Source organism: Taudactylus pleione, unplaced genomic scaffold, assembly GCF_031769625.1.
Source record: "Taudactylus pleione unplaced genomic scaffold, aTauple2 ptg000152l, whole genome shotgun sequence".
NCBI lineage: Eukaryota > Metazoa > Chordata > Amphibia > Anura > Myobatrachidae > Taudactylus > Taudactylus pleione.
The window spans coordinates 3,306,889-3,321,650 of record NW_028284554.1 but is presented as its reverse complement, the minus strand read 5'-3'; the positions used below and the strand labels follow the sequence as shown (position 1 = coordinate 3,321,650).

The following is a 14,762-nucleotide window of genomic DNA, read 5'->3' as shown; positions in this document are numbered from 1 at the left end:
ACAGTCTTAATTAGGACCACTTTTCGGCTGTAGTCTATGGGGTTTTTTTTGGGAAGGCATAACTCAGGGTAGGGGGTGAATTTAGACTTGGGGTTTGTTTTATTAGGTAGCTATTGTGCCAGGGTATGTGCTTTTGGGGTTCAGGTACGTTAGAAAGTTACAGTTTTTAAACTATTACCTCAAGAATGCACCATTGAATAGATAGGAATTTTCTTCTTGTTGCGCAACCGCAGTAGGAGCCTCCAGCAGGTGTATTCACTGTGGCTTCACTTGGGTGTACCAAGATGGCCATTGTTTGCGGGCAGTAGTGGGGGCCGTGTCCGGGGGGGGGGGGGGGGGAAGGAAGCTGGCATTAGCTGCGGCGGGGAACTGGGGACAGTAGTGGGAGTTAGCGGCGGTGGTGCGGCGGCAGTGCGGGCAGCGGTGGTACAGGCGTTAGGACACGGGGTAAGTAGCAGCACACAGATGAATGCTCGGATCTGGAATATCCGTAATACCTGCATCTGTGTTTAAAAAAACAAAACAAAAAACACAGAAGCAGGGACGGGTCAGTGAGACCAGTCTGTGCTTCTGTGTTTAATTAAATAAAAAAAACCTGTGTAAAAAAAGCTTTGGAAAGCCAGTACTGTTTGTGCTAAATACAGGGGTCAAATTATGTAGGGGTCTCTCGTATTAAGCACAACCAGCACTGGGCTCTGAGCCAGCCCAGTGCTGGTTCTGGAAATGCAGGGGATAAAAAAAAAAAAAAAATCATGTGTAGGGTCTCTCTGTATTTACCAGAACCAGCACCGGACTCTCTCTAGCAGGGGGGTGATGCCACAGCCAGGGGAGCCCTTTAACCGGGCCCCCCAGCCGCAGCATCACCCCCTGACCACTAGTCAGCCCAGGCCGGGGATCCCTGGGGAGCTGGGGACCCCTCCTATAAAGGGATCCCCCCTCTCCAGGGCACCCCAGGCTGATGGCCCGGGGCTATCTCCAGCACCCCTGGGTGGTGGGTGCCGGGTTGATTGTGTGGTGTTGTGCAAGTAAAGTTAAAATATTGTCTTTTGCTATGGAACTACAGACCCCAGCAAGCCTCCCCCACATGCTGGTACTTGGAGAACCACAAGCATCAGCAAGCGAGGCATTACGGGCCTACAGGTACTTGTAGTTCCAAAGCAAAAGCAATATTAAAAAAAACACAGAACACACACAGTTGACAAGTAAAATTTTATTAAAACATACATGCACACACACACCTCACATACTCACCTATGTATCTATGTAGCCATTCAGTCTTCTTCTCCAAGTAGATAATCCTATGGAGAACCTGTAAATAGAGATTCCATACTCACCTCCTCCTATGCATGGATCTGTCCTCTTCATCAGGCAATCCAGGGTCTTGGCAAAAAAAAAAAAAAAAAGTACGCGGACCCTCGTACATTAGTAGTGTCCTCTAAGGACACTACTACCCGAATGACAGCTCCACACGGCATTTCAGTTCAGAAATCCCGCTGCAGAGCGCTCATTGGCTGAGAGAGGCGAGCCTTCCGCCTCTCAGCCAATGAGCTGTTCTCACCATTGACTTCAATGGTGAGAACAGAGCGTGTGCCTCAGCGCCATTTTTTAAATTCAAAGATGGCCGCCACAAGCCAATCACGGCTCGCAACGTAATCGCCCTGCCCCCTCGGCTGACTTAAATACAGCCAGTGCGAGGCGTCGTCCACTCGTCGGCCGGGAGGCAGCAGAGAAGAGCTGACGAAGTCAGAAGACACCGCGGAAGACCTGGTTGGGCGGCGGCCTGGGAAAAAAAAAAAGAGCTTAATGGCTGCCACCTTCCAGGTGAAGACGCCGTAGAAGGCATGGGGGAGCGGCAGCCATGAAAAAGAGGTTAAAGGCTGCCGCACCCCAGGTGAAGGTGCTACTAAATAAAATACTTTTTTAAAAAACGGTGTCTGTTTGTTTTATATGTGCCAGTATGCGGGGATGCCTGCTGGGACCTGTAGTACTACTGCAATAGACAATATTTATATTTTCATATGCACCACACAATCAACCCAGCACCCACCGCCCAGGGGTGCTTGGGATAGCCCCGGGCTATCAGCCTGGGGTGCCCTCGAGAGGGGGAACCCTTTATTTGGGGGGTCCCCAGCCTGGGCTGACTAGCGGTCAGGAGTGATGCTTCGGCTGGGGGGCCCGGTTAATGGGCTCCCCTTGCTGTGGCATCACCCCCCGCTAGAAAGAGTCCAGTGCTGGTTCTGGTGAATACAGGGGGACCCTACGCATTTTATTCACCCTGTATTTCCAGAACCAGGGCCGGCTCAGAGCCCAGTGCTGGTTGTGCTGAATACAGGGAACCCGTACGTCATTTGTCCCCCGTATTTTGGCAACCAGGGCTGGTTCTGACTAGCCCATTGCTGGTTGTGCTTAAGTACAGGGGACCCCCTACGTCATTTTTCCCCTGTGTTTAAACACAACCAGGACAGGCTGTTTTTTATTTTACACATATTATTTTTAACATAGATGCGTATATGGATCTCACTGCTGCTGTCGTGCATCTGTGACTTAGTGATTTTCTTTTCTTAGGTGCATGCGCACTACCAGTGAGCCCTCTGTCGCCCGCTGATCCCCCCTTTGCACTGCACCGCTGCCACTGCTCTACACCACCACTGCTGCCACTACCCCACATGCCTGCAGCCCATCTCGCACTCTGCACCTCCCAAACCACCTCTTGTGTGCTGGCTCCTCTTCCATATGCGTTAGTGTATCATTTTGTTGCCCTTCTCCCCTGCAGGTGGCCCAATTTGCTCATCCAAACCCTGATAGTTAATACATTTTTAAAAAGCTACGAAATTCCATAGACAAAAAACCTTACGGTTTCACGTGTCCCATTGAATTTCTGCCACTCGAACTTAAAAGAAAAAAAAAAAAAAAACACACAGAATTGTGTGCTGATTGGAATACACACATGCTGTCTATGCAACAGAGGTCTGAGCAGAAAACAGAGCTGTGCAGATGGAATAAGAGTATGGTGGATGGGGGAACAGGGGCAGAACTATGGGAGACAATTGAGACACCTGCCCTCGGGTGCCAGCACTGAAGTGGCACCTCTTCCATTGCCCATAATATATTCACCTCGCTTAAGGCTATTTTATATTCGTGTTTTTGTGCATATTTAATACATAGATATTTTGCATATTTACCCCCCTTTTTTTTTTTTTTTCTTAAAGGGGGGGGACCAAATTAAAACTTGCCTCCGGGCGTCTGGGATGAATTTACGCCACTGTGGGGGAAGGAGACATAGCGGTGTGGATGGGGCAGACAGAATGGCGTGTAGAGTGGAAGATTAGGCAGTACAGATGGGGGACGAGCCAAAGTGACGCAAATTGGTGGAAAATGGTGCTCATATGGGAGGGGTGTGGGGCGCAGAGTGGCACAGTTTGGTGGAACAGAGAGACATGAATAGGGGATACAGAGTGGCATTCATGCGGGAAGACAGCAGCGCAGATGGGTAAAGCCAGATTGGTGTGGATGAGGAATACAGACTAGCACAATGGGAGGACACACGACAGAAGGGATTGGGGAAGACCGATTGCTGCGGATGGGTGGGAAGACAGAGTGGCACAGTTGGGGGGGACGGAGTGGTGCAGATGGAGGAAGAAAGAGTGGCAGAGATGAGGGGAAGACAGAGTGACTTGGCTGTGGTGCAGATGGAAGGAAACAGTGGCATGGATACAGGAAGACAGGGCAGTGCACATGGGGAAATACATATTGGTGTGGATGAGGGCTTGCAGACTTGCACAGTTGCGAGAACACACAGCTGTAGGGATTGGGGAAGTTATAGCAGCATGGAGGCGAAGTCAGTATACATGCATAGACAGAGTATGATAGTTTTAGCAATTAGGAAGCTGAATGTGTATAATGAGTGAGATAGATGTATTGAGTTAGAAAGATGTTGGAAACCAGTGGGATTATTGTGGTGACTGAATAGGAAGATTGTGGGCACTGAATTAGATGTGGAAGCCACATAACTGCTCAGACCTCAGTTGCATAGACTGCATGTGTGTATTCCAATGAGCACACAATTCTGTGAATTAGCAGCTCCACCATTTTGTGAGTGACAGCAATCTCACTCTGTGAGAGTACTGAATCTGCAGTTAACCACATGGTGTCATGGCATACCATATCTGTATTACGTAAGGAACACGTCCATTAAGGTGATAATAATTTCATTGCCATTTGGAGTTTGAGTGGCAGAAATTCAGTAGGTTTTGTGAATTTGCAGATCATGTCTAAGATGCCTTAATAATGGGACATGTGAAACCGTAAGGTTTTTTGTCTATGGAATAATATAAATATATATAATACACATACATTTTTTTTTTTTTAGAAAAAAAAAACACCACACACTATTAGTGTGTTAAAGGCTTGATCCTATGTGTTTCTGTGGAAGTTGTGGGTATAGTCCGCGATGAAATACGTAAAACTGGTACCCAGTTATTGGACTCTGGACATTTGGACCTACACACTGACTGATTTGGACCGGCTCTTTGGATTTATTCCATCTACTAATTCCACAAGTGGGAGTTTCAAGCTATCTACAAAATGGTAATACGATCGCTGTGCTGGTTAATATTCCAGATATTTGACTTTGTGGTCACTAATTACGATATGAACTAATACAGACATTCTATTCTGGTCCTAAATCCGTGAGGGGTCCATGCATATATTTTATATTTTTATTAATGCAGTTTCATAAATTGCTCTTTTTTTAAGTTTCATCCAAGCCATATTTAAAGGCCTTCTTTTAAATAGTAAATGCGGATAATACTATTATATATATCATTAATTGTTATTGAACCAACAATTTAGCAAATTTAATTGGTATTGAAATGTGATGTTTGAGCACTGTTCTTTTTCCATTTATCAAAGTTTAATGTCAGAAATTCTAAACCAATGTCAGTTTAGAGCATTAAACTAAGTAGCACTTTGTGACAAGTAGTAGCAGCCATGGGACAAGAGCAGTGGTTTTTTTTTCCCTTAATGAAAGGTGCAGTAATAATATAATATCTATTTACATAACGCGTAGGTCAAACCACCTTACATTATGGCAGAGTGCAAGGTAGCCATATAATCATTAACATCAGTCCCTGCTCCGTTGGGGCTTCCCTATTTACTAGGGGAGTGTTTCCCAAAACTGGTCCTCATGGAACCCTAACATTGCATATTTTCCAAATCATCTAGCTTAGTCACAGGTGTGTTAATTAACTAAAAACAATAGATCTACAATTGGTACTAATTACTTTGAAAACCAGCACTTAGGGGTCTATGTACTAATAATCGCGGCACTGTGTCCATCTCACCGGGAATATATTTCATTTTTAATGAAAATATCCCCGCTATGAACCAAGGGGAACTTGCAGGGACAGCAGTTATATCTGCGACTGTGTTATATTTTTGGCACTTAGGAGAAGTCTTTCCAAAAAATAAAAGACTTCCATGGGGGAAGCAGACACCGCGCATGCGCATAGCGTCAGCTTCCGGAGTCGGCTGGTGGCTGCAGGAGAGAGATCGAAAGTCTTCTCTCCTGCAGCTGGAGCCTCCATAGCTTATAGTAGTTTACACCATCTGAAGATGGTGTAAACTACCGGGCCTAACTCCGAAAAGCTTTGCTTTTTGGAGTTTAGTACATAGGGGTCAGATCGTAGCCCCATTGACAATAATGGGGACTGCGATTTGAAGTGCTAATTAGCACTTTCCCGGATATTTCTGTGAAATCTCCTACATTGTGCTATTAGTACATAGGATCCATACATATAATTATGCAGAAACTACACTTTCTGCATAATTTTATGTAAAAATCAGCTTGATACATACAGTCAGGTCCATAAATATTGGGACATGGATAGAATTTTCAGATTTTGCCCTCTATTCACCACCACAATGGTTTTGAAATGAAACAAGAAAGATGTGCTTTAACTGCAGACTTTCAGATTTAATTTGAGGGTAATTACATCCAAATCGGGTAAACGGTGTAGGAATTACAACAGTTTCAATTAGGGGTGTGCACCGGCCACTTTTCGTGTTTTGTGTTTTGGTTTTGGATCTGGATCTTTCTTCGTGTTTTGGATCTGGATTGGTTTTGCCAAAACCACCCTTCCGTGTTTTGGGTTCTGGGTTTTGTGTTTTGGATCTGTATTTTTTTTTAACAAAGCATAAAAACAGCTAAAATCACAGAATGTGTTGGTTTTTCTGCTCCTATGCTATTATTAACCTCAATAACCTTAATTTCCACTAATTTCCAGTCTATTCTGAACACCTCACAATAGTGTTTTTATGTCCAAAAGGTTGCACCGAGGTAGCTGGATGACTATGCTAAGCGACACGAGTGGGCGGCACAAACACGTGACCCATCTAGGAGTGATACTGCAGTGGCAGACAGGATGGCAGTTTGAAAAACTAGGCCCCAAACTGTACATAATGCAAAGAAAAAAAAAAAAAAGGCGCAAGATGGAATTGTCCTGGGGCCCTCCCACCCACCCTTATGTTGTATAAACAGGACATGCACACTTTAACAAAGCAATCATTTCAGCGCCAGGGTCTGCCACACAACTGTGGCTGAAATGATTGGTTCGTTTGGGCCCGCACAAAACAAGCTGGCAATTAATCTGTCCCTGCACAAACTGGCTCTACGGAGGCAAGATGTCGTCCTCATCCTCCTCATCCACAGATTCCTCACCCTCTTCAGTGTTGTGTACATCCTCATAGAGTATTAACTCGTCCCCATTGGAATCCACCACCACAGGTCCCTCTGTACGTTCTGGAGGCTGGTCTCCCTGGAAGAGTTGATCATTCATTTTTATGAACATCATCTTCTCCACATTTTGTGGAAGCAACCTCCTACGCCTTTCGCTGACAAGGTACCCGGCTGCACTAAACACTCTTTCGCAGTACACACTGGAGGGGGGGCAACTCAGGTAAAATAGAGCCAGTTTGTACAGGGGCCTCCAAATTGCCTCTTTTTCCTGCCAGTACAAGTATGGACTGTCTGACATGCCTAATTGGATGCTGTCACCGATGTAATCCTCCACCATTCTGTCAATGGTGACAGTATCATATGTAGTGACAGTAGACATGTCAGAAATTGTTGCCAGGTCCTTCAGTCCGGACCAGATGTCCAAACTTGGTCCTGCCTGCCCTGCATCACCGCCAGCGGGTTGCTTAGGATAGCCAAGTTTTTTCCTGGCAGCCCCAGTTGCGGGAGAAAATGAAGCAGGAGCTGTTGCCGTGTCACGTTCCGCTTCAGCTGACAGTGTGTTCACCAGCAGGTCTTTGCACCTCTGCAGGCTTGTGTCGGCCGGAAAGAGAGACACCACATAGGCTTTAAACCTAGGATCGAGCACGGTGGCCAAAATGTAGTGGTCTGATTTCAACAGATTGACCACCCTGGAATCCTGGCAAAGCAAATGAAGGGCTTCATCCACAAGTCCCACATGCCGAGCGGAATCGCTCCGTCTTAGCTCCTCCTTCACTTTCTCCAGCTGCTTCTGCAAAAGCCTGATGAGGGGAATGACCTGACTCAAGCTGGCAGTGTCTGAACTGACTTCACGTGTGGCAAGTTCGAAGGGCTGAAGAACCTTGCACAACACGGAAATCATTCTCCACTGCGCTTGAGTCAGGTGCATACCCCCTCCTTTGCCTATGTCATAGGTGGATGTATAGGCTTTTGCTGCTCCTCCATCCTCTGAAGCATATAGAGGGTTGAGTTCCACCGCGTCACAACCTCTTGCTTCAGGTGATGGCGGGGCAGGTTCAAGAGTGTTTGCTGGCGCTCCAGTCTTTGGCACGCAGTCGCTGAATGGCGAAAGTAGGCAGTAATTTTCGGGCCACCCAAAGCGTCTCTTGCACGCACCTGTCGCTTTTCAGAAAATTCTGCACCACCAAGTTTATTGTGTGAGCAAAACATGGGATGTGCTGGAATTTGCCCAGATGTAATGCCCGCACAATATTGGTGGCGTTGTCAAATATCACAAATCCCCAGGAGAGTCTAAGTGGGGTAAGCCACTGGGCGATGATTTCCCTCAGTTTCTCTAAGAGGTTGTCGGCGGTGTGCTTCTTACTGAAACCGGTGATACACAGCGTAGCCTGCCTTGGAACGAGCTGGCGTTTCTGAGATGCTGCTACTGGTGACGCTGTTGCTGTGTAAGGTGATACATCTACCCAGTGGGCTGTCACAGTCATATAGTCCTTAGTCTGCCCTGTTCCACATGTCCGTGGTTAAGTGGACATTGGGTACAACGGCATTTTTCAGGACACTGAGGACACTTTTTCTGACGTTTCTGTACAGTCTCGGTATCGCCTGCCTAGTGAAGTGGAATCTAGACGGGATTTGGAACTGGGGACACACTACCTCCATCAATTATCTAAATCCCACTGCACTAATGGCGGATATCGGACGCACGTCTAACACCAACATAGCAGTCAAGGCCTCAGTTATACGTTTTGCTTCAGGATGACTGCTGTCGTACTTCATCCTCCTCGCTAAGGACTGTTGGAGGGTCAATTGTTTAGTAAAAGTAGTGGTGTTCCTACTTCCTCTCTGGTATGATGAACGACTCCCAGCAGCAGCAACAGCAGCAGCGGCAGCAGGAGGCGTAGCAATGCAGGATCCTCCGGAGGAATCCCGGATAGGAGAGTCAGTCATGCCAGTGACATGGCCTGCAGGACTACTTCCGATCCTGACTAAGGAGGAAATTGACGAGGAGGGAGTTGACGGTGTGGTTTGCAAGCGCTTGGATACAACAGGACAACGGGATTTAGGTGTCCCTGGACTGCTTACGGTCTTAGCCAAAGTTTCTGAACTTGAAAGTAACTTTTTATGAACGCGCTGCAGGTGCCGTATAAGGGAGGATGTTCCTAGGTGGTTAACGTCCCTACCCCTACTTATTCCACCTTTACATATGGTACATATGGCAAGACAGTTGTTGTCCGGATTTGGATAGAAATATTGCCAGACCAAAGAGGTGGAATGTTTGGTCTTCTGCCCAGGCATGACTGTGATGGGCTTTTTCATCCCACGGACAACAACTGTCTCCCCCGGAGCCTGATTTAAACAAACCACATCACCATCAGAATCCTCCTCGCCAACTTCCTCCTCAGCGCCAGCTACACCAGTATCCTCATCCTGTTGTACTTCAACAGTGACATCTTCAATTTGCATATCAGCAAGTGGACTGTGGGTGCTCCTTTCAGCACTTGCAGGGGGCGTGCAAATGGTGGAAAGAGCCACCTCTTCCCGTCCAGTGCTGGGAAGGTCAGGCATCGCAACCACCACACCTGGACTCTCCTTGGGGATTTGCGATATCTTCTTAGAACGCACAGTTCTTCGGCTGTGCTTTTGCCAGCTTAACTCGTTTGATTCTTTTAGTGGGAGGAAGGCTTCCATCGTCATGTGAAGCTGAACCACTAGTCATGAACATAGGGAAAGACCTTAGCCATTCCTTGCCACTCCGTGTCGTAAATGGCATATTGGCAAGTTTACGTTTCTCTTCAGATGATTTAAATGTTTTTTTCAAGGTCATTTTCCTGAACTTTGTCATTTGGGATTGTATGTGCCCTCTACTATGACATTGGGCATCGGCCTTGGCAGACGACGTTGATGGCATGTTATCGTCTATGTCATGACTAGTGGCAGCAGCTTCAGCACTAGGAGGAAGTGGTTCTTGATCTTTCCCTATTTTATTTTTATCGAAGAAAGTTTGGTCCTCCATTTATGTTATATTGATATATACGTGCGGCTAAGGTGCACACAAACACAAACTAATTTTTTATTTTTGTTGGAGACTAGTGCACTTTGTGGGTTACACCACCCTTTAAGAAATGAGCCAGCCGGCCCTTTACTTATGGGACACAGGCGCACGCTTGGCGCTGCTCCTTTGTTGATGCACGTGCAGCCACAGTGCACACAATTCACAAACACAGAAAAAATATTTTTTTTTAGCACTTGGGGGGAGCACCCCTGATGGACAGAGCACCCCCTGGACAACACTACAGCACCCCTTTAGGACTGGGACACTGCACAGAACTTTGGAGTGGACACAGCCCCTATGGACAACTGACTGCACAACACAGTCCAGCCAGCCCCTATGGACTTTGAAGTAGTGGACACAGCCCCTATGGACAACAGCAGCACAGCACAGCGCAGCACAGCACAACACTACACTACACTACACAGCCCAGCCAGCCCTAACTCCCACCCTCCCTCTTCACTGTCCACAGCCGAGTGAGAAAATGGCGCCGACGCGGGTACCTTCTATAGGATCCAAAACCCGCGAGACCCGGAAGGCGGGATGATGACGTTTTGCCTCGATTTCAGATCAGAGTCAGGCGGGAAAAGTCGAGCCTGACTCGGATCGGCCTCGGATCGGGGGGGGCTCGGGTTTCAGAAATCCGAACCCGCTCACCCCTAGTTTCAATATGTGCCTCCCACTTTTTAAGGGGCCAAAAGTAATGGGACGATCAACTCAAAAGCTATTTCATGGACAGGTGTGGGCTATTCCCTCATTATTTCATTATCAATTAAGCAGGTAAAAGGTCTGGAGTTGATTCTAGGTGTGACATTTGCATTTGGAATCAGTTACTGTCGACTCTCAATATGAGATCCAAAGAGCTGTCACTATCAGTGAAGCAAGCCATCATTAGGCTGAAATATCAAAACAAACCCATCAGAGAGATAGCAAGAACATTAGGTGTGGCCAAATCAACTGTTTTGAACACTCTTAAAAAGAAAGAACGCACCGGAGAGCTCAGCAACACCAAAAGACCCGGAAGACCACGGAAAACAACTGTGAAGAAAAACAGTTGGCCAAATCAAGAACACTGTCCAGGAGGTACATGTATATGTGTCAAAGTCAACAATCAAGAGAAGACTTCACAAGAGTGAATATAGAGGGTTCACCACAAGATGTAAACCATTTGTGAGCCACAAAAACAGGAAGACCAGATTAGAGTTTGCCAAACAACATCTAAAAAAGCCATTACAGTTCTGGAACAACATCCTATGGACAGATAAGACAAAGATCAACTTGTACCAGAGTGATGGGAAGAGAAGAGTATGGAGAAGGAAAGGAACTGCTCATGATCCAAAACATACCACCTCATCAGTGAAGCATGGTGGTGGTAGTGTCATGGTGTGGGCATGTATGGCTGCCAATGGAACTGGTTCCCTTGTATTTATTGATGATGTGACTGCTGACAAAAGCAGCAGAATGAATTCTGAAGTGTTTCACGCAATATTATATGCTCATATTCAGTCAAATGCTTCAGAACTCATTGGACGGCGCTCCACAGTGCAGATGGACAATGACCCGAAGCATACTGCAAAAAGCAACCAGCGAGTTTTTTAAGGCTAAAAAGTGGAATGTTATGTAATGGCCAAGTCAATCCCCTGACCTGAATCCGATTGAGCATGCATTTCACTTGATGAAGACAAAACTGAAGGGAAAATGTCCCAAGAACAAGCAGGAACTGAAGACATTTGCAGTAGAGGCCTGGCAGAGCATCACCAGGGATGAAACCAAGCGTCTGGTGATGTCTATGCATTCCAGACTTCAGGCTGTAATTGCCTGCAAAGGATTTGCAACAAAGTATTAAAAAGTGAAAGTTAGATTTAGGATTGTTTAGTTTGTCCCATTACTTTTGGCCCCTTAAAAAGTAGGAGGCACATATAGAAACTGTTGTAATTCCTACACCGTTCACCTGATTTGGATGTAATTACCCTCAAATTAAATCTGAAAGTCTGCAGTTAAAGCACATCTTGTTTGTTTCATTTCAAAGCCATTGTGGTGGTGAATAGAGGCCAAAATATGAAAATTCTGTCAATGTCCCAATATTTATGGACCAGACTGTAGATCCCTAATGTTTCGTGAGGACAAAGGGCCTGATTCAGCAGTGAACGCAAGAAGACAATTATCGGGAATCTGCGCGTGTGCAGAATGGGTCCTGCGTAGTCACACGCAAACCCTTCAATGCCTCTGCCTGATTGACAGGCAGAGGCATTTAAGGGGCAGTGCGGTAGTCAGCTGTCATTCCCAGAAATGGGGGAAGTGTACGCCTCGTTTTCCGGGAGTGGCTAGCCCAGGAGCTGCGTTGATCAACGCAGTGTCCTGGGCTTGCAAGCCGGCCAGCCACCGTCCACCATCGACGGTCGCGATGGCGATCCCAGCCTGCAAATGCAGCAGGGGGTGTCATACACCTCCTGCTGCATTTGCATTACTGCAAGGATTGCAATTGCAAATCTGCATGCGTGCACTACAGTATATGCCTGCGTGCAGCTTTGCAATAGTGATCCTTGCTGAATCAGGCCCAGAGTTTGAAAAACACTGTAGAAAGGAATCTTTGTCAGAAGCCAATTATCCCACAAGCCTCAGTGGGAATTAAAATCAAGATGCCAATGCTGTGAGATAGCAACACTAACTACAGTGCCACCGCACTGCCCTTTCAGAATCATTACAATATAGTTGGTATATTGATCATCCATAGGGGCCCATTTATTATGAAATATTTGTATCATATCCCCCCCCAAAAAACACACATTTTTGGAGGATACCTACAAATATTAAGTTTCACTATAATGTTTGAGGGTGGAACGGCAGCAGATGTCTCCGAAATCTGCTGCAGTCCCTCCATTTCCGACAGCAGCTGCTTCCCTGACACGTTTCTGTTGGGGCTGCGAAGCTGTCAGATTTACCAAGCTCTAGCCGCTATAGCCCATGGGATACATTTTGGGAAAAATACCAGGAGAGGATTCCTCCAGAACCCTGCCCAGCAAAGGCCAGCCAGCACACACACGTGGTCATTGGACCACGCATGTGCTATTAATGCTGGGGAGTCCCAATAGAGGAGTGAAGAAACCGCTAAAGAATCAACTCACTACAAACATATCGTGGGGCTGGGCTCCCGGCATGTGATATTTGGGTGGTAAATAATTACTTTATATGCCCCATTTTCCTGTATCCCTACGGTGACAGGACATGGTGATTAAACTGCAACAGACCGACATTGGGACATGCAGTTCCTGGACTTTAAATAAGCCATGGAATAGTGGTTTTCCTCCACTGAATGGGAGCCAGGATTTACAGAGGAATCTCCCTGTGGTATCTGCTTAGTAAATAGAATGAAGCCCATGTGGGCAAACATCCAACCTGTCCTAATTTCAGTGTACTGTCCCATTGATCAAGACGTTTGTCCAGATTCCAGGACAATTGGGAGTTGTGGCCAATTAATGTATGCCCTATTAATACCAATGATTCTTTTAGGAGAAAGAGTGTGCTGGGGTGGTCCAAAGATTCTGTAGCACTAAACACACCCCCAGGACACAAGGCATGCTCCAATATATTACCATGCCCTATTTTCATTCACAGGGGAAGGACTTCCAAAAATGTTGAATTGCAAGATATGCATATGGCACATTATAGCAGGGGAGAAGTTGCACACAGTAAGGAAAACAGCAGATAGAAGAACGGTCTTATTAGAGATACCAGAACAGTGCTACAAGCTACAGTGGCAGCATTTGTTCTGAGGGTGGAGGGGAACTTTGCCAGAAGTAATGTTGTGGCTGCTGGGGTCAAGTGTATAATTATTTAAAAGTAATTAAGCTGCATAATAGTACCACTGATGCAGAATGGAAATGGTCATTCAGCTAGCTAAAACACGCCAGATCTTATGCACGTTTACAGGTGCAAAAGGCAAAATATTTTAAACATTTAGAGGGGATGGGGAGGTGCTATTCACTTAACATATCTAATAGTTTTTACTAATGACTAACGAGGGAGGCTGTAGCTAGCTGTGTAAATCATGTATGTGTAACTATGCTAATGATAGGGATAGTAATCGTAGTAATGTAGCTCGGGAGAAAGGAGTATTGCAGAAGCACTGAATGCCTGAACGGCTCTACTTACAGTGTCAGACTGCACGGACCACACATTATACACAGCATTATGCTAAATACCTTACTATGCAATTTATGTTATGCAAACACACAGAGGAAGTACTTTACATAGCCACTTAGCATTTATTATTAGTCACAACGTTTACACAGACAGTACCCAAAAGCTTAACTAAAGAAATACTTCTTCAGTAATAAACAAAACTCCAGATCTTCATACACTGGATGGTGTAGGATGACAACAAAGTAAAAGTTATATTGACATTAGACAATAAAAAAGGACAGCAAACAAAATGAATGGTACGCTGTATAAATCATAGATGACTTACCCAAAATAAGAAAGCAAGGAATGCTATACACATTCGCGCTGTCCTGACAGTGTAGCGTCCCATGGTAATAATAAGTACAAAGGCAAAAAGGGAAATCCCTGTGTTTCTCTGTTTAAACTGCTAGTCACGCCCTTTACACTCACATGATCTTCTCTGACTTCATCCCTTTATTGCACATGCATAACAATTTAAAGGGACACAGGTTGACAGGTAACTACTGTATCACTAGGCTAGGGGGTGTTTATATAGGTCTTAGATCCTAGGCTCTGGCATGTATTTATTTCTTTTAATTGGAGAGCAAACATATTTACCTGACTCATTCAAACAGTGTTGTACTATTCTGGTCTTATTTAATTTCCAACTTTAATAACATGTGTTACCTGGTATTATTTGATGTTTAAAAGTGAGTGCCAAACATTCCTTATTTATTTCTCATTATTAAAATTGCTGTTAATTAGGGGAAAAGGTGCTGGCAGGTTTTGAAAGTGATTTAGGTTAGAGATCTGTTT

General features: G+C 45.7%; 1 protein-coding gene across 2 annotated transcripts in view; it reads right to left on the bottom strand.

Annotated features, from left to right (window-relative positions):
• Positions 1–14,469, bottom strand: part of LOC148522194 (tetraspanin-3-like) — a 59,266-nt gene extending 44,797 nt beyond the window's left edge. Inside the window, exon 1 of one of the 2 annotated variants that reach the window (XM_088474305.1) lies at positions 14,254–14,469. In XM_088474305.1, the coding sequence (XP_088330431.1) occupies positions 14,254–14,316 (63 nt within the window). In that variant the 5' untranslated portion in view covers positions 14,317–14,469. The remainder of the gene's footprint in view (positions 1–14,253) is intronic. The other variant, XM_088474303.1, reaches the window with a different exon arrangement.
• Positions 14,470–14,762: the final 293 nt, after the last annotated feature.